Genomic DNA, 21,975 nt, shown 5'->3' on the forward strand with positions numbered 1-21,975 from the left:
CATAGTTTCAGGACAGGTTAAATATACAGTAGTTATTCTATTCATACGTGTACGGGACGGGTTAAAAATGTCACATCAAAAAAAGCAATATTGCTATTTGACATTTCTTAACATTGCGCAAATGTCAAATCGCAATATTGCTTTTTAGGTGAATTGCTTCTCTGTGGCCTATTTAACCCCCTTAGACTGGGAGTTAGAAACAAACAGAATACGTTCAACTGTTTATTATAATTTTTTTTTTATAAATATAAGACATATTTTAGTGACAGCCTCTGTGGTCTAGTGGTTAGAGCGTTGAGGTCACGATCTGGAGGTCTGGGTTCGATTCCCGATAGGGACATTGTCGAATTCACTTAGTGAGACTGTCCTTTGTTAGGTACGACCATTGCAGGCTTGACTCGCCTGATTCTCCAAAAAAGTAAGATGATCCTGTGCAGAGCACGTTAAGCCGTTGGTTCCGGCTATTACCCGCAGTGGAACAGCGTGGTGGAGTATGCTCCATACCCCCTCCGGTTGATTGAGGGGAGGCCTGTGCCCAGCAGTGGGGCGTATATAGGCTGTATAGGCTTCCGTGCCTCACTTAGCAGAGTCCACAGAATACCAGCGTCGTGGCTCGCGCCGCGGCTTATGCTGAGTGAGGCCCTTTTATAAAGGACACCACCACCATCGTTGACCAGTCCATACACTCAATTATTTGTATTTCTCGTGTATGTTGTTTTTATTATGTGTTTTGATTGTAAGTTATGTGTTACTCCGTGTCTTAAATTATATATTTGTTATTTGTTTTGTATTTGGTAATGTGGTGTCCCTTTATAATTAACGTTTCTTTCTTTCTTTCTTTCTATATGTTTATATAATACATACAATAATAACTCCTAAACTATTCTGATCCCACTATGGTCCGTAAAATCCTTATTTTTAATCTTTAACTATGTCTTCCATTAGCAAACCTTAGATTTGGACCTAAATTCTGGGGCAAATTTTGACTTAAATTTTGGGGCAAGTTTTGCCCCAGATTTTGGGTCAAATTTTGCCCTAAACTCTGGCTTATGGCCGCTAATCTCATGTTGGTGTCATATACTCGGTCAAGTGGGTTCTCTTGTCTTGAATCGACTTTGGAGCAAAACGCTGATGTTTGAGACTGCATGAGGCTACCTGTAAGGAAAAATCTTACTTTAACAGACTTCTTGACACAAAAACTTAGTAAGAGGTTATGTACTTATATTGTATTTTATGGTTCAGACCATGATTCTGAGTTGATATCAAGTGGAATTTCCTGTCGGAAAATTCATAAAAATATATATTTTTTAAATTATATTCCGTTCTATAATTTTGCGACGGTAAATTCCACTTGATGTCAACTCAGAATCATGGTCTCAATCATCCCTCAAAGTTTTCGTTTCGATGTCACTAACACCCTGTATACAGTTATTTACGGTATATTGTATTAAAGAAAACATTTTTTTATGTTGTATTTATGTTGGCAGATTACTTATAATGTTTATTTTTCTATTTCTTATTAATACTTTTTTTATTTTATTTTTTCATTTTATTATATTGCACCATCCCGCGCTCGAACGCACAAACTTCTTTCACCCTAAGGTTGTCCGGCAGAAATTGCGCCTTTCTCTCTCTCTTTATTAAAGAGCTGCGCTCTTGTCGGTGGAGTAATCGCCTTCAATACTCCATAGATAGGGCGTGTAAAACGGTGGTTGCCCCAATCGCCTTCCGTTCCGCAGTACACCGACCAATTTCTCAATCGGTGATGTTCTAGCTAAAGCCCGCCATAATTCCGCCTATTGTGCTTATTTTTACCGACTTCAAAAAAAGGAGGAGGTTCTCAATTCGACCGATATATATATATATATATTTTATGTTTGTTCGGGAATAACTTCGTCGTTTATGAACCGATTTTGATAATTCTTTTTTTGATTGAAAGGAGATATTCTTATCCATCTATTACAAGAATTATTGATTGACGGAACTCACCAGGCAGCGGCTGACTCCGGTCAAGCCGGAACTGCAGGTTCTGCTTCTCCATCTGGTGGTGCTGGGTCCTGACGGCAAACCTGTTGACGTGCACCGGAATTGGCACCACTATCTTGGTGCCAGTTGTGTTCTTGCCGCCATGGCTGCCTGATGCCAGGCCTGCTTTGACCCGCTTCCACTTTGCTCGGCGGTTTTGGAACCATATTTTCACCTGTGAAAAAAGGGTTTTGGTTAAGTTTGTATTTTCAGGCCTCACAGAATACCAGCGTCGCATAAGCTGAGTGAGGACCTTTTATACGGGACACCATCCACTACACATGGGTAAGCCGACATGACGTCACATTTAATTTAGGTATAAGTTTCTGTGTTCGTTTTCCATGTTTCTATATAGAAAATATTTCGTGTGTGCGTTGACTTCTGATGTGATGTCATTATAATGTAGGTATATATATGTAATCCGTGTCTGTGGTGTCCTAAATAATAAATGTTTCTTTCTTTCTTTCTATTTTTGTAACATATTCTACAAAATATAATTTTGTTCATGTTTGGATCATGGAAAATTGTTATCACGTGGTATCCAGGGTTTGTGCCAGGTGACAATAGGCTCGTCTCCTATTACATGGGCCTTAAACATAGCTAGCGAGGGGTGGGTGTATTATACATATAAAAAATAATAATAATAAAAAAGTTTATTTAGGTAAAACCTCATTCATCACCAGCCCATTAACGTCCCCACTGCTGGGGCACGGGCCTTCCCTATGGATGGATAGGGAGATCGGGCCTTAAACCACCACGCGGGCCCAGTGCGGATTGGTGGTTATTAACGACTACTAATGCAGCTGGAATAGGTAAAACCTACGAAACATATATATATATATATATATATATATATTTAGAACATTAAAATATACACACATTAATATTTAGTTGGAAAACATAAAGAAATATGGGTGCCGCAGCTCACCAAAAAGGCCAGAGTTCAGTGAAAATTTACCCAGAGGGCAACACTGATACAGAGTGTTAATGACATCGTAACGAATACTGAGGAGGATGATTCAGACCATGATTCTGAGTTGACATCAAGTGGAATTTCCTGTCGGAAAATTCATGAAAATTTTAAAGTTTTTTTTTTATTATTTTCCATTCCATACTTTTGCTACGGAAAATTCTACTTGATAATAATATAAACTCAGAATATTGAGCTAAATCCCTCAAAAGTTTTCGTTACGATGTCACTAACACCCTATAACCTTCCCCAATGTTATACTACATACTTAAGTGTAGTTTTGCCTTGAACGACATTCCTTAGTCGCTCTACATTCAATCATTAAAGAACCAACAATAATATGAAGTCAAGAGTGTAGGTGTGAGTTTTATGTAACGAACGAGATGTGTACTTATAGTGTTCACACCCACTTCTCGCCAACTATGTTTATCCCCATGTAATAGAATAGACTCGTGAGGAGGCTCGGTGTCGCTCAGCGGGCAATGGAGAGAGCTATGCTCGGTATTTCCCTGCTGGATCGAATCAGAAATGAGGAGATCCGCAGGAGAACTAAAGTCACCGACATAGCTCGGAGAATTGCAAAGCTGAAGTGGCAGTGGGCAGGACACATAGCGAGGAGAACCGATGGCCGCTGGGGCGGAAGGGTTCTGGAATGGCGACCACGTGTCGGACGACGCTCAGTGGGTAGGCCCGCTACAAGGTAGACCGACGATCTGGTAAAGGTCGCGGGAAGCCGTTGGATGCGGGTAGCGCGGGACCGATCGTCGTGGAGATCCTTGGGGGAGGCCTATGCCCAGCAGTGGGCGTCGTACGGCTGATGATGATGAATAGAATAGACTAGAATAGAATGGAATGGAGTGGAATCGATTGCGCACGGAGCCCAGTCGGTAAAAGCCGTGGTAGCCCAGTTGGCCGTTCCACTATCCGCCACCTGTGGGCCCCGTGCTGTTGGCAACATCCAACAAAATTATTATTTTTTACTTTTTTATTTATAAAATAGCAATACTTTCTTCCTTTTTTTTTCTACGATCAACTGTGTAATAACGCAAATTGTGTGTGCCTAATTAATTTAATAAAAAAACGTGGTCAACTCAAAGTCGCTGTATTCTTTAACATCTTCTACACACCAGGCAGAGCACCACAACAACTGTGTGCGACACGTGCTATAAAAACAAAAATCGATATCATGCTGCTCACTAACGGCCTCTGTGGTCCAGTGGTTGAGCATTGGACTCACGATCCGGAGGCCCGGGTTCGAATCCCGGTGGGGACAAATCACAAAAATCACTTTGTGATCCCTAGTTTGGTTAGGACGTTACAGGCTGATCACCTGATTGTCCGAAAGTAAGATGATCCGTGCTTCGGAAGGCATGTTAAGCTAATTGTCCCGGTTACTACTTACTGATGTAAGAAAGTAGTCGTTACATGGTCGTAGGGGCCTTTGGCGGCTCAATAATAACCCTGACACCAGGGTTGGTGAGGTTGGTAATCCACCTCACAACCCACACGATAAGAGAAGATGCTACTCACTTGGACCTCACTGAGTTTGAGGGCGGAGGCTATCTGCGACCTCTCCGTAAGACTAAGGTACTTCTTGGCGTGAAACTCCCTCTCTAGTTCTAGAAGCTGCTCAGAAGTGAATGCGGTTCTTCTTCTTCTTGCTTTACTTTCCCTCGGTTCCGTGCTTGAATCTTCTAGATCTGGCTCTGAGTCGTTTCCTGGCAAGAAAAAGAACTTATGTTATGTCCTTATCACTCACTTAGTAAGGTGATCCGTGCTTTCGAAGGCACGTTAGCTGTTGGTCCCGGTTACTACTTACTGATGTAAGTATGTTGTCGTTATATGAGTCATATCAGGGGCCTTTGGCGGCTCAGTAGTAACCCTGACACCAGGGTTGATGAGGCTGGTATTCCACCTCACAATCCACACGATAAGAAGAAGATTACTCATAAGTACTTAGTTATGTTAGCTATAAGGTTTGTAATAACATAACTGTAACACGTAATATTGGGGCGGAAGGCAAGAGGGAAACCACTGCCCTATTTTCCCCTAAAATAGTAGCATGGAGAGTATTTTAAATGCTACACCGAGAAGAGCGTTGGCTCTTAAATTGATGATGATGAACACGCAATATAATTACGACTATAATCCTGGAATAGTCAGAAGTACGTCCATCGCAAGATGGACTAAGCACCAAATTCAAATTCAAAAATATCTTTATTCAGTAGGTAACATAGTTACACTTTGACCCAAGCCCCAAGAACAGGACAGGAGTCCTAGTACGGCTTTGAAACAGACTACTCTGGGCCGTCCCTTTCGCGTCAGACAGAGTACTGCGGGGCGGAAGGCAAGAGGGAAACCACTGCCCTATTTGTCCCTAAAAAAGTAGCATGGAGAATGCTACACCGACAAGAGCGTGGCGCTTAAATTAGTGATGATGATGAAGACCCAAGGAGTTGAGGTAAATTCAAATCCAAAAATATCTTCATTCAGTAGGTAACATAGTAACACTTTGAATCGTCAATTTTTACAAAACGAACGTCTCATCCGCCAAAAACTACTGCAGCTTCTCACAACCTGTATAGCCGGGGAAAAGAAGCTGCAAGAAAAACCTCGGCACAGGGCCCTAGACGTTCTTTAAAAAAACAAACATTAGATATTTTTATACAATTGAGTAATTTAGCTGCCTAATATCAGTTCTCAGACAGTTAATCTCATGCATTCATATCTTCTAAAGAATCACTAACCTTATAATAACCTATTTGCAAAGTTTCTGTTTAACTACTGAACACTGTCCTGTTTCTGTTTCTGTTTGTGAAGCAAATGGAATTCTATAGTCTCTGCTTACCCCGGTGGGAAATAGGCGTGAGTTTATGTATGTATGTGTCTGTTTAACTACTGTCTTAAAAAAGTTGATCGACCCGCATCTCACCGAGCTTTCTGTTAGACCAACGTGATAGGTGAGCTGTATACCCGTCTATAATGGCCGAGAGGACTGTGTTAGTGACTTAAGCACTTAAGATAAATTAATAACTCATTGGTGCAAGTGCGGTAAGGTGGTAGGGCTGGCAGAGGAAGACCTAGAAGGACGTACATTGACCAAATTGGACATGTCGTTAGAAAAGTTTCAGTACGATCTACTTTTTTTTTTGACGTGACTTATTAAAATAATAGGCGGCCTTATTGCTAGGTAGCAATCTCTTCCAGGCGAACTGCATCAAAGTTGAAGAGAATGACGACGTTAAATAAGTATTTGCCGATAAAAATGCTCCCGTTTTTTTGGTTCAACTCGAGTGGTCATTAAACTGTATGGCAACCGGACAGGGATAGGGCGGGCCGCTGACGTGGCCTCGTTTTTACTGCCCACCGCCCTACGCCGTTATGTCAAACGACCTGTTTGTTTTGACGGTTTCTTACTTTGTTCCACAGATCAAATTGACTTAAGTAACTTGATATCATCTGCGCAGAGCAACAGAAGTGTTGTATAATTTCCGGAAGATCGTTAATAAGCAAGATAATTATAATAGAGGGCTAAGATTTGATCCCTGACTAACTCCAGAACTCCAGAAGGGGGTTAAAAAGGCCACACCAAAGCAATTCATCTAAAAAATCGATATTGCTATTGGATTTGTTTGCATTGCGTATTTGATTTGTTTGCATTGCGTATTCGATGGGAAGGAGATCGCTCCTTTCAGCATTATTGTAGATTATCGTCGGGTATCGGTATTAAAATTAAACTACTTATACGTAATCTTATTATCCTTATTAGCGAAAGTTACGTGACGATTCTGTTTGTCATTCTAGATTACCTATGACGTTGGTCTAACAGAAAGCATGGGTCTCTGACTACCCTAATTGGGATATAGGCGTGAGTATATGTTGTAATATTATGTTGTCATGTTAGTACTAATAATGTTAATGTTGTTATGTTAGTAATGTTATGTGTGTATATTTTAATGTTGTAAATGTATATGTGTGTCGTAGATTTTACCTAAATAAAGTTTTTTATTATTATTATTATTACTAAGTTCAAGATAAATTATGAAATTCTGATTAAGTACTAAATAAAAACAGACCTAAAACTAAAGAAAAACACTTTCTTTTTTCTATTTAACTTATTTATGAATTTTAATCAAGAAAGACGTAATAAGTGCGACATTCTATCATGTTTTTCTATGACGTCACAGTAATCGTTTTCATACAAATTCCATAGTAATTTCGTGTTTTGACGTTTAGTAAAAAGTAGCCGATTTGACTAGTTGGCACGCAGAATGTTAGTGGGGTGATTTAGACCATGATTCTGATTCTGAGTCGTTAGACGGAAAATGCCACTTAGGCCCTGCGCAGACGACAGACTATCCGTGACGCACTTTTTAGTCTGTGAAAATATAACCTATGCAATTATATGCAGTAACGCGCCGGACTTTTTGCGCGTCGTGTGCGTTACTGCATATAATTGCATAGGTTATATTTTCACAGACTAAAAAGTGCGTCACGGATAGTCTGTCGTCTGCGCAGGGCCTTATATGCAGTAACGCACACGACGCGCAAAAAGTCCGGCGCGTTACTGCATATAATTGCATAGGTTATATTTTCACAGACTAAAAAGTGCGTCACGGATAGTCTGTCGTCTGCGCAGGGCCTTAATATTAACAACTCAAAATCGTGGTCTGAATCATTCAACTCAGTATTCGTTACGATGTCTTCTCTCCGTTGTCCGTCGGCTGTCATTCTATAAAACAACCCTCTATTGACCGCAGGACTTTTTTGACCTTAGATAAATTGGAAAAGCATTGGCTCCGATTTCTGCAGACAAATCCTAATTTTATTTTAAGTTATACCATTAAATAAATAACTACCTGTTATTTTCTTATCCGCCGAAAAGGAAAGGGACAGATGATTGACAACTGTTAATTTTAAAATGAATGAATAACCTCGTATGTAACCCGTTTGACGTGTGCAGTTAACTTAATTCTGTCGGGTTATTTGCCACTATCAAATTGTGGGAGGGCTTTTTAAGTTTCTGCCTAAAATTTAGATGTGATCCATAAATTTTATGCTTGTCGATTACCCGTCCCTTTCCTTTTCGTCGGATAAGAAAATGACAGATATAACTTAAAATAAAATTAGATGGTGTTTACAGGAATTAGCACCGTTGCATTCTTAATTTATCTTTTTACCCAGAATAAACAGGAGATTTAACCTTATGATGGCCTTCCCAGGCGATGTTCCCAAAAAAGAATAGATGGCGCTGTATAACTCCAACGGGATAAAAACGTATTTTCTCATTACTCTAGTACATAATTATTAAAAAATACAATGTTATGCCAAAGACTTACCTATACAAAAGTAAATGTTGATTGATATATGGATCAGATTTTGTAATTTGTATAGAATTATGTTGCTACCTAAGTCTAAATAAGCATCTGGGTGTAATCATCATCAGCCCATTAACGTCCCCACTGCTGGGGCACGGGCCTTCCCTATGGATGGATAGGGAGATCGGGCCTTAACCATCACGCGGGCCCAGTGCGGATTGATGGTTATTAAAGACTGCTAATGCAGCCGGCTTAACGTGCCTTTCGAAGCACGGAGGAGCTCGAGATGAATTTTTTTTTTTGTGGTCATCCATCCTATGACCGGCCTTTGCGAAAGTTGCGTAACTTCAACAATCGCAGACCGAGCGCGTTTACCGCTGCGCCATCGAGCTCCTCGTCATCAGCATCTGGGTGTAATATCAAGGTTCATCATGAGATACCCAAAAACAAAGATAAAAGATGCATCTGTCTGTCATCCATGATATTAGAAGGTTAAACGAAGGTAACGTTCCTATTTTTATTATTGAACGTAGCATGGAAAGTTCTTCATTTAAAAAACAGTTCACAACACGTACACATTTGAAAATGCAATTCTATTTCCTTGTAAAGAAACATAAATACGAGATTCGCAAATAAAATATAATTCGTACATTATGAACGTTTCGCCGACGATTGACAGTTATCGACGCGGGAAACCTTACCACATTACATTTACCACTTCTAAACTTCAACTAATCCTTCCTAACCTTTATTTCAACTGCAAAAGTGTCACTTTATTTAAGGATTTTATTTACACGACGGCAAACGATAAGTTGGTAGACACAAAGTCCCCGCCGATGAATGCGTTCGGAATTCGAAATTATATTTGAATTTAGATTTAGAACGCATGCGATCGGTTTAGGTGTTAAATCGTTTGGAAACCAAATGCATTGGAATAAATGTTTTCTTTATTATACCGATTTATTAATGTACTACAGATCGCCCGCGACTTGGTCTGCGTACATAACGGCCCCGATTCCTGCAGACACCTCCTAATTTTACTTTAAGTTATACCTGTCATTTTTTTATCCGCCGAAAAGGAAAGGGGCGGATAATTCACAGCTCTTAATTTTAGACAAAATGAGTAAATGAATCTCCCTATGCATCCATAGGGAAGGCCCGTGCCCCAGCAGTGGGGACGTTAATGGGCTGGTCATGATGATGAGTAAATGAATGAAAAACCCGGGTGAATGAAAAATGTATCTCGCTGGTATGCAAACCGTTAGACGTGTGGTCAACTTAATTCTGTCGGGTTATTATCCAATGCAAAATTTTCAGACGGTTGTTTTAGATTTGTGTTTAAAATTAACGTGTGTTCCATAAATTTTATGCTTGTCGATTACCCGTCCCTTTCCTTTTCGGGGGATAAGAAATTGACAGATATAACTTAAAATAAAATTAGATGGTGTTTACAGGAATTAGCACCAATGTATCTTTATTTGCCTTGGTTTTTCTTGCAGCTTCTTTTCCCCGGCTATACAGGTTGTGAGAAGCTGCAGTAGTTTTAGGTGGATGAGACGTTCGTTATGTAAAAATTGACGATTCAAAGTGTAACTTTGTTACCAACTGAATAAAGATATTTTTGAATTTGAATTTGAATTTATAAATAGTCACTGTAATCCTTTGGTATACCGGTTTGCTTAATCAAGGAGCGCGCCGGTTCGATACCCGGTACCGAACTTGCACCAATGAGTTAATTTATCTTAAGTGCAGTTTTCACTAACACAGTTGTCTCGACCATTACAGACGGCGATACGGCTCACCTATCACGTTGGTCTAACAGAAAGCTCGGTGAGATGTGGGTGCTTAGTTCATCTTGTGATAGATGTAATATGCTAGTTTCCAACTAGTCAAATCAGTTACTTTTTACTAAACGTCAAAACACGAAACTACTATGGAAATTTATGAAAAAGCAGACTGAGACGTCATAGAAAAACGTGACAAAATGTCGCAGTTAGGTATTTTTAAATTTTTCTTTATTAGAATTCATAAACAAGTTACATAAATAGGAAAAAGAAACATTTTTTGTCACATTTAGATCTGGAGGGTTAAAATTGCCACATCGACGCAATTCATCTAAGAAAGCAATGTTGCAATTTGACATCTGCGCATATAAAAGTAAGTGTGCAATGCAAACAAATGTCAAATAGCAATATTGCTTTCTTAGATGAATTGCTTCGATGTGGCCATTTTAACCCCCCTGTCTTTATATAGTAATCGATGTTTCATAATTGATTGACCTAGGCAACTAGACAATTGGGTTATAGTAGTAATTTTTCGACACCGGAAGTTTTACTTACGACAATGCTCACGCGGCGGCGGTGGAGTGAAGAAACGATTGATAAATGTAGAATGCATAAGATGTCAGGATCGAAGCAAATGGAATTCCATAGCCTCTGCCTCTGCTTACCCCAGTGGGAAATAGGCGTGAGTATACAGGGTGTTAGTGTCATCGCAACGAATACTGAGGGGGATGCTTCAGGCAATGATTCTGAGTTAATATTAGCAAGTGGAATTTTCCGTCGATCAGGAAAATCCACTTGATTTCAACTCAGAATCATGGTCTGAAAAATACCTCAGAGTTTTTGTTACGATGTCACTTACACTCTGTATGTATGTGTGTACCTATGAATTTTCATACAAAATTGATATGTATCGCTACATCACTAATCTGTAACCGTTTCGGGATCAGTGATATATTTGAGTCACGTAATGCATTACTTTAAATGTTTGTGTAAATATTTTTGCGAAAACCCTGTTGCCGTTGAAATTTTAATGGGGTACCTACGCGATTTTGCGAAAACAAGAAAATAATATGATTAGAATAATAAATTAGGTAATTAGGTACATACAAAACGGGTTCTTACCGCGTTTAAATCAGGGATATGAGACTCCCGATATTTCGACACTGTTGCAAGTGCCATGACATCATCAGTCATCCCGTGATCATAGCACTTGCAACAGTGTCGAAATATCGGGAGTCTCATATCTTTGATTTAAACGCGGTTAGAACCCGTTATTATGTGTTTTAATTATAATGTTTTGTGTTAAGTTTTAGTTTTAAAGATAATAACCGCGTAAACTTAAAACAATTTAATGTCTTTAGTGATATATTATATCATTTTGTTTTTGTCATTTTTAAGTCCCTAGTAACGTTTTCATAAATATTATCCTAGGTCTACCCCTTCCTCTCTTCCCTTAAATTTTTCCTTCTATAATGTTTTTTATAAATGAATCCTGTCGTATCAGGTGGTCAATCATATTTCCTCTCCGGTTCTCTATGGTCTTCAATATGGTTCTCTTTTCTTCAACTCTTTCCAGCACTTTTTCATTTGACATTATGAAACAAATAAAAGAGAAGGTGCAGGTCGTGTCGTATCGGGAGGTGAAGGTTTTGGCGGGAAGAAGAGAGGAATGGCGATTACTCCACCGACAAGAGCGCAGCTCTTAAATAGAGAGAGAGAGAGAGAGAGAGAGAGAGAGAGTAACGTTTTCAGTAGGTAGGTATTTTGTAATTTTTTAATAATAAGTATATTTTCAATAATTTTCTTTCAATGTACCATTTCTTTATTTTTTATTTTCTTATGTATATTTGTACGCCTGCATGCAGGCCGAATACATCACAACATTGTTATTTTAATATTTTACCACCTTTTTTGTATTCTATGTGTTCTCGCAAATAAATTGATTGATTTGATTTGTATAATTTTTTCGTTTAAAATGACAGCTGTCAGCTTGTTATAGTAATTTCGCGCTAAAATCAGCGCATTGTGCCTCGTTTAGAATGCGACACAATTTCACGGTGCAGATGCACATGTCGAGTGCCGTGACGGTGTTCCGTTTTTGAAGGAGCCAGCACTAATTGGGTAAATAGGTGTGTGATTTTGAGGGTCAAAAGTGTGAGATTTTAGATTTATGGGTCCAAAACGTCGCTTTGTAGTGAAAACCACAAAAGCGCCTTTTTGAATTATCACATTCTTAATCAAAACCTCCATTTTTTTCGATCAATTTCAATCCAACGGCTGAGAGGACTGTTTTTAAATAATAGGGTAGTTACCAACTAGTCAAATCACTTTATTTTCTGAATCTCTTGAGTTGCTTATTATTAGGTATTTTGTGTGTACTATTTATATAAGTAGGTATATATGCTAGGTTATGTATATAGGTTAGGTACTATACGTATATTATATTTGTATGTTATATATTTATTTGCATGTATATATTGTTAAGTTGTATGTATAGATTGTACCCGAAATCTTTCAATTTTTTTTAAACTATATCCTCACCTTATGGTTGTCTGGAAGAAATCGCTTTATGCGATAAGGCCGCCATTTGCCATGTACTTAGTTAAGAGACTTTTTGTAATTATTTCTTTTTATTTTGGTGCAATAAAGTGTATTTGTATTGTATTGTATTGTTTATTTTTTTAAAACACGAAATGACTATGGACCTTGTATGAAAAAGCACACTGACGTCGTAGAAAAAGTGATAAAATATCGGACTTATTATTACGTTTTTCTTGACTAAAATTCATAAATAAGTAAAATAGAAAAAAGAAAACAGCCTCCGTGGTCTAGTGGTTAGAGCGTTAGGCTCATGATCTGGAGGTCGGGGTTCGATTCCCGATGGGGACATTGTCGAAATCACTTTGTGAGACTGTCCTTTGTTTGGTAAGGACTTTTCAGGCTTGAATCACCTGATTGTCCGAAAAAGTAAGATGATTCCGTGCTTCGGAGGGCACGTTAAGCCGTTGGTCCCGGCTATTAGCCGTAAAAACACCTCCACCAACCCGCAGTGGAGCAGCGTGGTGGAGTATGCTCCATACACCCTCCGATTGATTGAGGGGAGGCCTGTGCCCAGCAGTGGGACGTATATAGGCTGTTTATGTAGAAAAAGAAAATGTTTTCCGTTAGTTTTAGATCTGTCTTTATTTAGTAATCAGAATTTCATAATTTATCTCGAACCTAGTACACGACCCAATTAATCTACCCTAGTGGGCCGATTGCGATAAGCATAATTAATTCAAACTAAAGACATCAACTAGCTTTCCTGGCCGGGTGAGAGCCTTCAACGCTCCGATTTGTCCGGCCAAGTATCAATACCATCACCATCAGCCCATTAACGTCCCCACTGCTGGGACACGGGCCTTCCCTATGGATGGATAGGGAGATCGGGCCTTAAACCACCACGCGGGCGCAGTGCGGATTGATGGTTATTAACGACTGCTAATGCAGCCGGGACCAACGGCTTAACGTGCCTTCCGAAGCACGGAGGAGCTCGAGATGAAAACTTTTTTTTTTATGGTCACCCATCCTATGACCGGCCTTTGCGAAAGTTGCTTAACTTCAACAATCGCAGACCGAGCGCGTTTACTGCTGCGCCACCGAGCTCCTCAGTATTACATTTTTCTTTGTTGAAATTCATATACTTATACGTATTATGTTAAAATAGAAAAAAAATAAAGCGTTTTTTGTCACATTTAGATCTGTCTTTATTACGAGTAAGTAATTAGAATTTCATAGTTTATCTTTGACCTAGGAAACTACCCTTTGTAAGAACGTCTAGGGTCCTGTGCCGAGATTTTTCTTGCAGCTACTTTTCCCCGGCTATACAGGTTGTGAGAAGCTGCAGTAGTTTTAGGCGGATGAGACGTTCGACAAAAAATATAGGTAATTATGTAAAAAATTGATTCAAAATGTAACTAGGTATGTTACCAAAAGAATAAAGATGTTTTTGAGTTTGAGTTGAATTTACGTTGTTTTTTTCATTGCAGCGGTTAGGTACTTCTCGCCTTTCTATCTTTTTTTATCCTATCAGTTTCAACTTGGCTTAGGCTGAGAAAAATATCCTCATCGGTAAATACAAAATGATACAAACCTTGCGTATTGTCCTCTCCGCCGTCACTCTCTATTTCACTCCCAACACTCACTGGACTCTCTCTCTTGTCATCTTCTTTCTCCTGCGTGGACGCCGGCGGATTCGACCCTAAAACCCTCGACAACCACGGCTCTGGATAACCCAGAAGAAAAGGAAATGATACGCCATTTTGTTGTAGAAATGGCGCGTTAAAATAATATCTCATCCGGTTTAATCCGTCCAATCTCTCTCCATCTTCTTCTTCTGACGTTCTAGAATGTTCCGAAATGTTGTTCTCTATGTCTATCTCCGGTGATTTTCTGTTTTTATCACTCCCTATTAAAGATTCTATTGAAAATGGCTTCGGCTTTTTCGTTTGCGTTTCCACGATTTCGGAATCCATTTTTGTAATTAAGTCCTTTTATTGCTTTGTTTACAAACAGTCTTTATGAATATGAATTTTAAAATATCACTTTTATAAAACACTAGCACAAAACATGCATTTTATTTTTTTTTATTTTAAAAATAATAAAAGTAGTTCGGGCGCGAATTTGTAACAGGCTAAAAATATTGCTTATTTTTTAAATCGGGAGTAACAGCGCGCGTCCGTCCGGCGCGACATCGCTACGAAACTTAAACGATATTCGGTTCACGCCCCGCCCACATAGGGGAGTAGTCAGTAATTTTATTTTATTAATAGCCCCGGGCGGTAAGCGAATGTAAACTTTATTACCACGGCTGTAATACCTCTATCATTATCTCGTTACGTAATCCTTAACGAATTATGTATTAAGACTTAATCCTTTAAAACCAACTCTATTAAGAACATTTTAGAAGCCATTTCTGATCTTCCTTAATCCTAGCAAACTCTACAAAGCCTACCAATGTAATTTGAACTTCTCTACTCAATATTTAAAGCTGATGTTTGTCTACCTCAATTCTGGCAACAAAGCCTTTTGCCAGTCAGGAGTCGAGATAAGAACTCTTTGTCAAAACGTGTTGGAAAGAGACAACTGTAGAGTTTTACCCTGTGCTGGAAAGAGACGATGGTAAGTGTATTTACGGGGTACACAGTGGTAATTGGTGGTGATCAGAATGTTTTGTCGGTGTCAGCGCTTTGTACAAATTCGTTGCTTTATGCCCCGTTTAGTGCGGAACCGATTTAGGGACGTTTGATTTTACATCCCGAATTTAAAGGCATTATACCGATATCAATTAATATGCCAAATACCTCAATAAGGATATATAGATGGCGTTGTATAGATTTAACGTGAAAATCACCTATTTTCTCATTGCGTAGTTGGTTTATTGGTTGGTTGGGTTGGTTGGTTGCTTGGTTGGTTGGTTGGTTAGGGGAAGACCAAGAAGAGCTTACATGGAACAGATTAAAGAAAAGGTTAACGTCGTGTCTTATAGGGAAGTCAAGGAATTGGCCTTTGATACACTGGAATGGAAAATGCTACACCGACAAGAGCGTGGCTCTTAAATTGATGATGATGATAGTTGGTTTGGACACGTAGAGCGGATGAAGGATAATAGGATTACGAAAGCAGTAAGTATATACAGCGAAGGTTGGTGGTAGGGCTGGCAGAGGAAGATCTGGAAGGACATCATCATCATCAGCCCATTAACGTCCCCACTGCTGGGGCACGGGCCTTCCCTATGGATGGATAGGGAGATCGGGCCTTAAACCATCACGGGCCCAGTGCGGATTGATGGTTATTAACGACTGCTAATGCAGCCGGGACCAACGGCTTAACGTGCCTTCCGAAGCACGGAGGAGCTCGAGATGAAAACTTTTTTTTTTGTGGTCACCCATCCTATGACCGGCCTTTGCGAAAGTTGCTTTACTTCAACAATCGCAGGCCGAGCGCGTTAACCGCTGCGCCACCGAGCTCCTCCTGGAAGGACCTACATTGACGAAAATTGGAGATGTCCTTAGGTTTAGTACTTACGATCTACTCTGAACCGGCATGGGTCTATGAAACGATAGATGAATGTGGAGGAAGCGAAAGAAGTGTGTCAGGATCGAAGCAAATGGAATTCCACAATCTCTGCTTACCCCGGTCGGAAATAGGCGTGAGTTTATGTATGTATTTTGTAATTCCTCGGGTACTTACATAATTATTCGAAAATAATGTAATGAATAAGACCTAAGACGCGTCGGATTCCAGATGGGGACATTGTCGTAATCACTTTGTGAGACTGTCTTTTGGTTGGTAAGCGCTTTACAGGCTTGAATCACCAGATTGTCGGAAAAAATAAGATGATTCCATGTTTCGGATGGCACGTTAAGCCGTTAGTCCCGGCTATTAGCCGCAAAAACACCTACACTAACCCGCAGTGGTGTAGCGTGGTGGAGTATGCTCCATACCCCCTCCGGTTGATTGAGTGGAGGCTTGTGCCCAACAGTGGGTAAGTGGCTAAATCTAAAAAAAAGATATATTTTTTTTCTACATTTAAACCTTTTAGAGATAAGTCCACCTTTTGTACCTATTTCAGTTTTTTTGTCATTATTTGTTTTTTGTTCAAAAGACTTACAAAATATTTATTTACACAGTATAAGATGGTTATCTAAAAGCCTAAATGAGGCTTATGCGAGAAGCGAGTGAAAATTGAATGTTAATTATTGTGTAAAAGAGTTTATAATGAATACTTATTATTATTATTTGAAAGATGTGAGGGCCGGACCGAATGCAGCCCGCGAGGTCACTGCGACCTTGACAGATCTATTGTGACCTTAAATCCCTACATTTAAATATCCTCCTCTAGACCGATCCGTTCGAATAGATCCAACGTCTTTTTGGGAGAAAGCTCCATGACTTCCTGGGGGTCCAATGAATACTTAACAAAGCAAGTAAACTATCCCATCCAAACGCGCCCCATCCACTTGGCAGAGAGAGTCGTCATTAGCGAGCAATTTGCCCCACCTCCCCCCATCACCCCCCCCCCCCCCCCAAGTTAAATTGCTGGTGGCCATCAGAGACCGTGATGTATTATTGACCTGGCTCCATATTTCGTTGATAAATATTTATTCTATGGTGTTATGCTTTAGTGGTTGAAACGTTTTTTTTTTTCAGAAAATGACCTATTTCACGATGGCCAGAAACTGCTAAGGAGTGTATGGAGTATCCAGGGTGTAGAGAGAATGAATGAAAGTCATCATCATCTCCTTAGCATCATCCCGTTTTTCACATGCTCCGCTTACCCTGAAGATTTGACAGGTCCGGTTTTTTACAGAAGCGACTGCCTAATGCCTGTCTGACCTTTCAACCGGAAGGGAAATCAGCCCACATACCTCCGACACTGATATTCCCGAGAAACGCATTTTCGGAGGTAGGTATGTGACCTAACCTGTATTGGGCTGGTTTTCCCTTCACGATTCCTTATTGTATGGTTTAGTTTAAGTTTGGTTAGGTGTGAAAATAGGATACCTATACCTACTATTAACCAGAACGACCAGTTTGTATAGATAGCTCTTACTTCAGTAGAGCGAAGTAAGATGGTGACTGAGTTCGGATAGGGCCCCAGACATACAGAGTATAACGTACAATCCTTGCCAAGGGATACGGGTGAAGATTTTAACGGTTGCAGAGGCGGAAATGGAAGCCATCACGCCAGAAGAGGCGAATCACAGGGACTGTAACCTGGAAACTGACAGAGGGCAGCAGTAACTGTCAGTACTATTCATAGGCGGAGGACAGGAGTCCTAGTACGGCTTTTAAATAGACTACTCTGGGCGCCATCCCACTCGCGTCAGACAGAGTACTGCGGGCGGAAGGCAGGAGGAATCCACTGCTCTAGTTTTCCCTGTAAGGTAGTATGGAGGACGCTACACTGACAAGAGCGTGGCTCTTAAATTAGTGATGATATACCTAGATAACATTTTACAATATTTAAATGCGCGGTACGATTTAAATTTATCAAAGTACCTATACCAGCCAGTGTTGTGACGTTCATTAACATAGTGATGTAGCAGTCGATATTAGGCAGAACTGTTGAGTGTTCCTAAATCTTGACAGCTCTCCATACTGTCCAGCTAAAGTTCGTGATAAATCGCTACAAATTGTGGAGCAACGTGGAGTGTATCCCGTCTGAAGGATGAGTTACGAAAAAGAAAAGGAGGCCGAGTGGGGAGGCCGGTGGCGCAGCGGTAAACGCGCTCGGTCTGCGATTGTTGAAGTAAAGCAACTTTCGCAGAGGCCGGTCATAGGATGGGTGACCACAAAAAAAAAGTTTTCATCTCGAGCTCCTCCGCGCTTCGGAAGGCACGTTAAGCCGTTGGTCCCGGCTGTATTAGTAGTCGTTAACCTCTCATCTGCCGGAACGCGGATCTCGACCAGACACAATGTAAAATCTATTGTGTCTGGTATCTCGGCAGATGAGAGGTTAATAACCACCAATCCGCACTGGGCCCGCGTAATGGTTTAAGGCCCGATTATCCATCCATAGGGTAGGCTCGTGCCCCAGCAGTGGGGACGTTAATGGGCTGATGATGATGAATGTTTTTCTAAGTTTTCTTCTTTCCGATCTTTAGGGAATAAAATATACTTACTTAACACTATGATTTTGCAGTTAAACGCTACGCAAAGGGTAATAGTGTTAAAATTATAACCAAAACAATTATGTTTGTTTACTCAAATAGTGTGCGGAAATTTAAGAACACTCAACAGTAGCGACACCTGACGGGAGAAATAATCAGTTTTTATCCTCACTACTCGACGAATTTTATAAGTACGGTCTCGAGCGATATGTATGTACACTTTGGTCATGTCACATTAACTTTTTTGACAAATTGAACTGTAAGTCTCACTAAATGTCAAATATGTTAGTGCGACAGAGTCCTAAAGTGGGTACGTTATATTGCTCATGACTGTACCGTAAATTCTTTGAATTCTCTTTCGAATGGAATGTCTTTTTAACGGCTCCAAGTTCATTTTCAATCGTGTCTCGTATTATATTCCCACCTGTGAACTGTATTAGCGTCTCAAATGGGCCGCGCGAATGGAATGTTTAAATTTGAAGACTAATATGCTTTGGTATTGGCTTTTACACATACAGCCTGTGGCCGACTACAAACTACGGGCTTAGAGCGACCAGGGGGATCAAAAAGGCCACATCAAAGCAATAAACAATAACGGCCTCTGTGGTCCAATGGTTGAGCGTTGGGCTCACAATCCGGAGGTCCCGGGTTCGAATCCCGGTGGGGACATATCACAAAAATCACTTTGTGATCCCTAGTTTGGTTAGGACATTACAGGCTGATCACCTGACTGTCCCAAAGTAAGATGCTCCGTGCTTCGGAAGGCACGTTAAGCCGTTGGTCCCGGTTACTACTTACTAGTTACTGGTAAGTGAGTAATTGTTACATGAGCCATGTCAGGGGCCGTTGGCGGCTCAATAATAACCCTGACACCAGGGTTGATGAGGCTGGTAATCCACCTCACAACCCACACGATAGAAGAAGAAGAAAGCAATAAAAAAACATCTATAAAAGCAATAATGCTATTTGATATTTGTTTGCATAGCTCACTTACCTAATTTTATTATGCGCAAATGTTAAATTGCATTATTAGATAAATTTTTAACCTCCCCGGGACGCTAAAAAGGCCAGATTGAAGCAATTGATCCAAAAAATATATTTTTATATGAATTGCTTCAATGTGGCCTTTTATCTAATAAGCGCACGACTATGTTCCATTGAGGGATTTTAAGGCTTAGTTCCCCAGAAAAATTATAGATGGCGCTGTATAGAGGTGCCTACGTTTAACCTTCTAATTTCATGGATAACAGACATGCATCTTTTATCTTCAGGCACAAGACACCTATTATTATTCTGATCTAAATAAAGAGAAGCAATATAGGTAGTCATGAGCTTCTTCTTCTTTGCGAGTCGATGGCGATCGAAGCTAAATTTTTGCTGACCAATAATTGGCCACGCTTACGGCATTGTCAGTGGCTTCGTACAGGTCTTTAATAGTGCAGGTGTTAGGGCACTTAGGACAGCACAAAAGGTGAGCCATAGTTTGTGGTGATACTCCACACTCGCAATATCGCAACCATCAACCAGGTATCCCCACCTGCAGAGATTATCCTTGCAGCGGCCAACCTGTGTCCGGAGCCTATTTAAAGACTTCCATGTGGGCCACGATAGATTACTTACAGGCGGGGGACCCTCCGATGGTGCGATAAAAGGGGTGGGAGAACACTTCCGCCGCCAAAGATTTAAGCGGGCTTGGCTAGGTTCGGAATGTCATGAGCAATACCATGTACCCACTTTGGAACCCTGTCGCACTATCATATTTGACATTTAGTGATACTTACAGTTCAATTTGTCAAAAAAGTTAATGTGACATGGTACCAAAGTGTATACATATTATTGCTCGTGACCGTACTTATGCAAAATTCTACACGTACAACCTATCTGAACCAAATAGGTACCTATCAAGCAACACGTTTTTATATGCCTCTGTCTGCCATTTCATTATCATTTTGTAAAACTACTTTTGGACTCCGAGCTATAAGAAAATAGGTAATTACCTAATTAGGTATCATTTTAAATCTGTACAGCGCCATCTATATTGTTTTTGAAGAATATAGGCTGGAAAGTCTCTCATTGTTACACAAATGAAAGTTTTGTTGAAGAAAATTTAAAAAAAGTTTCTTACATGGTTCTCACTTTATGGTGAAGATAATGACCTTAGCTCGAATTAAACGACAAACCCAACAAAACGCAAATATAATTTCGAGCCATTAATTTGAATATCTTCCGCCATTAGCACACCCTCTATAAATCCGCCATAATAGAATAAACTTATTCATAACTGCCATCAAATTAAATAAAACACGCTCTGAACGCGCAACGATCCGTCCAAATTGTGTTTTCATAATCAAATATCGCCCATCCCTTTCTTTGACCCCTCAAATTGGCAAGTAAGAAAGAGATAGCTACATTTCTCGCGTTGCGCGCTGAAGAGTTGCACCCTCAGGTTGCACCGTAAGTAATGAGACATGTCACGCCCAGCAATCAGAGAGCGGCTCCGTGATTGGTCGAGTTAATAACGTTCAAAGTTTGAAATGAGAATGTTTTTTTCTTAATTTTCATTTCATTATCGCTTACGTTTCGTTTCGTCGTGTCCGTGTTGAAAGGAGGGTGTATTTCAACCATAGAGCAACACTTGATTTTAACCGCTAGCTTTCTTCACGAATACTTACTTGATATTTTATTTTAGTTTTTAAAGTCACTGGATTATTGAAACATCCCTTTGCATTATTTTTGTTTTTTTTTTTTGTAACGGAAAAAGAACATTACACCTATTGCTTACTTACATGAAAAAATGCAGTGAATTTCATTTTTCTCCAAAAACTAAACACTTCCAAATTTAGGCTCTACATTTTGTACTCTACGTTGACTTCTACTAAGAGAAGAGTTAAGAGATATTAGGTGCCTGCGAACCTACTTAATTATACAAATTTAGGTAGTCCATAATACTAGCTCACGACTTTATTCCCGAATGGACTAGTCAGAGGTACATCCATCGCAAGATGAACTAAGTACCCACACCTCACAGAGCTTTCTGTTAGACCAACGTGATAGGTGAGCCGTATCGCCGTCTATAATGGTCGAGCCAACTGTGTTAAGTGAAATTGCACTTAAATTCAAAAGATTATGGGACAACTCATAAATGAGCACTTTATGAATAAGTAGGAGGAGGAATAGGTACTTAGGATATTGCAGGCTAATCACCCGATTATCTATGCTACAGA

At 40.0% G+C, this 21,975-nt stretch overlaps 2 protein-coding genes across 4 annotated transcripts in view; one reads left to right on the forward strand and one right to left on the reverse strand.

Moving 5' to 3' along the window:
- Positions 1-768: 768 nt before the first annotated feature.
- On the reverse strand, positions 769-14,811 carry LOC126378474 (homeobox protein unplugged-like). 2 transcript variants are annotated; one of them, XM_050026864.1, is made up of 5 exons: positions 14,682-14,811; positions 14,230-14,480; positions 4,526-4,713; positions 1,990-2,200; positions 769-1,155 (listed from the first exon to the last, which is right to left on the reverse strand). In XM_050026864.1, exons 2-5 carry the CDS (start codon positions 14,432-14,434, stop codon positions 926-928), a joined length of 834 nt encoding a protein of 277 aa, XP_049882821.1. In that variant the 5' UTR covers positions 14,435-14,480; positions 14,682-14,811; the 3' UTR covers positions 769-925. The 2 variants fall into 2 exon arrangements, with proteins under 2 accessions (XP_049882821.1, XP_049882820.1); XM_050026863.1 differs by having other exon boundaries at positions 14,230-14,778.
- The window catches only part of LOC126378341 (uncharacterized), a 134,820-nt gene continuing 115,136 nt past the window's right edge, over positions 2,292-21,975 (forward strand). For both annotated transcript variants that reach the window (XM_050026600.1, XM_050026601.1), the window contains exon 1: positions 2,292-2,310. The gene's annotated coding sequence lies outside the window, so the exon portion shown is untranslated. The remainder of the gene's footprint in view (positions 2,311-21,975) is intronic.

This window comes from Pectinophora gossypiella, chromosome 26 (assembly GCF_024362695.1).
Source record: "Pectinophora gossypiella chromosome 26, ilPecGoss1.1, whole genome shotgun sequence".
Lineage (NCBI taxonomy): Eukaryota > Metazoa > Arthropoda > Insecta > Lepidoptera > Gelechiidae > Pectinophora > Pectinophora gossypiella.

Coding starts and splice junctions, on each gene's coding strand:
- LOC126378474 (XM_050026863.1), bottom strand. CDS start 14,611: ATGGATTCCGAAATCGTGGAAACGCAAACGAAAAAGCCGAAGCCATTT. Junction 4,714..14,229: donor CGGAGAGGACAATACGCAAG/GTTTGTATCATT, acceptor TTTTCTTGCCAG/GAAACGACTCAGAGCCAGAT. Junction 2,201..4,525: donor TCAAACTCAGTGAGGTCCAA/GTGAGTAGCATC, acceptor CTTTTTTCACAG/GTGAAAATATGGTTCCAAAA.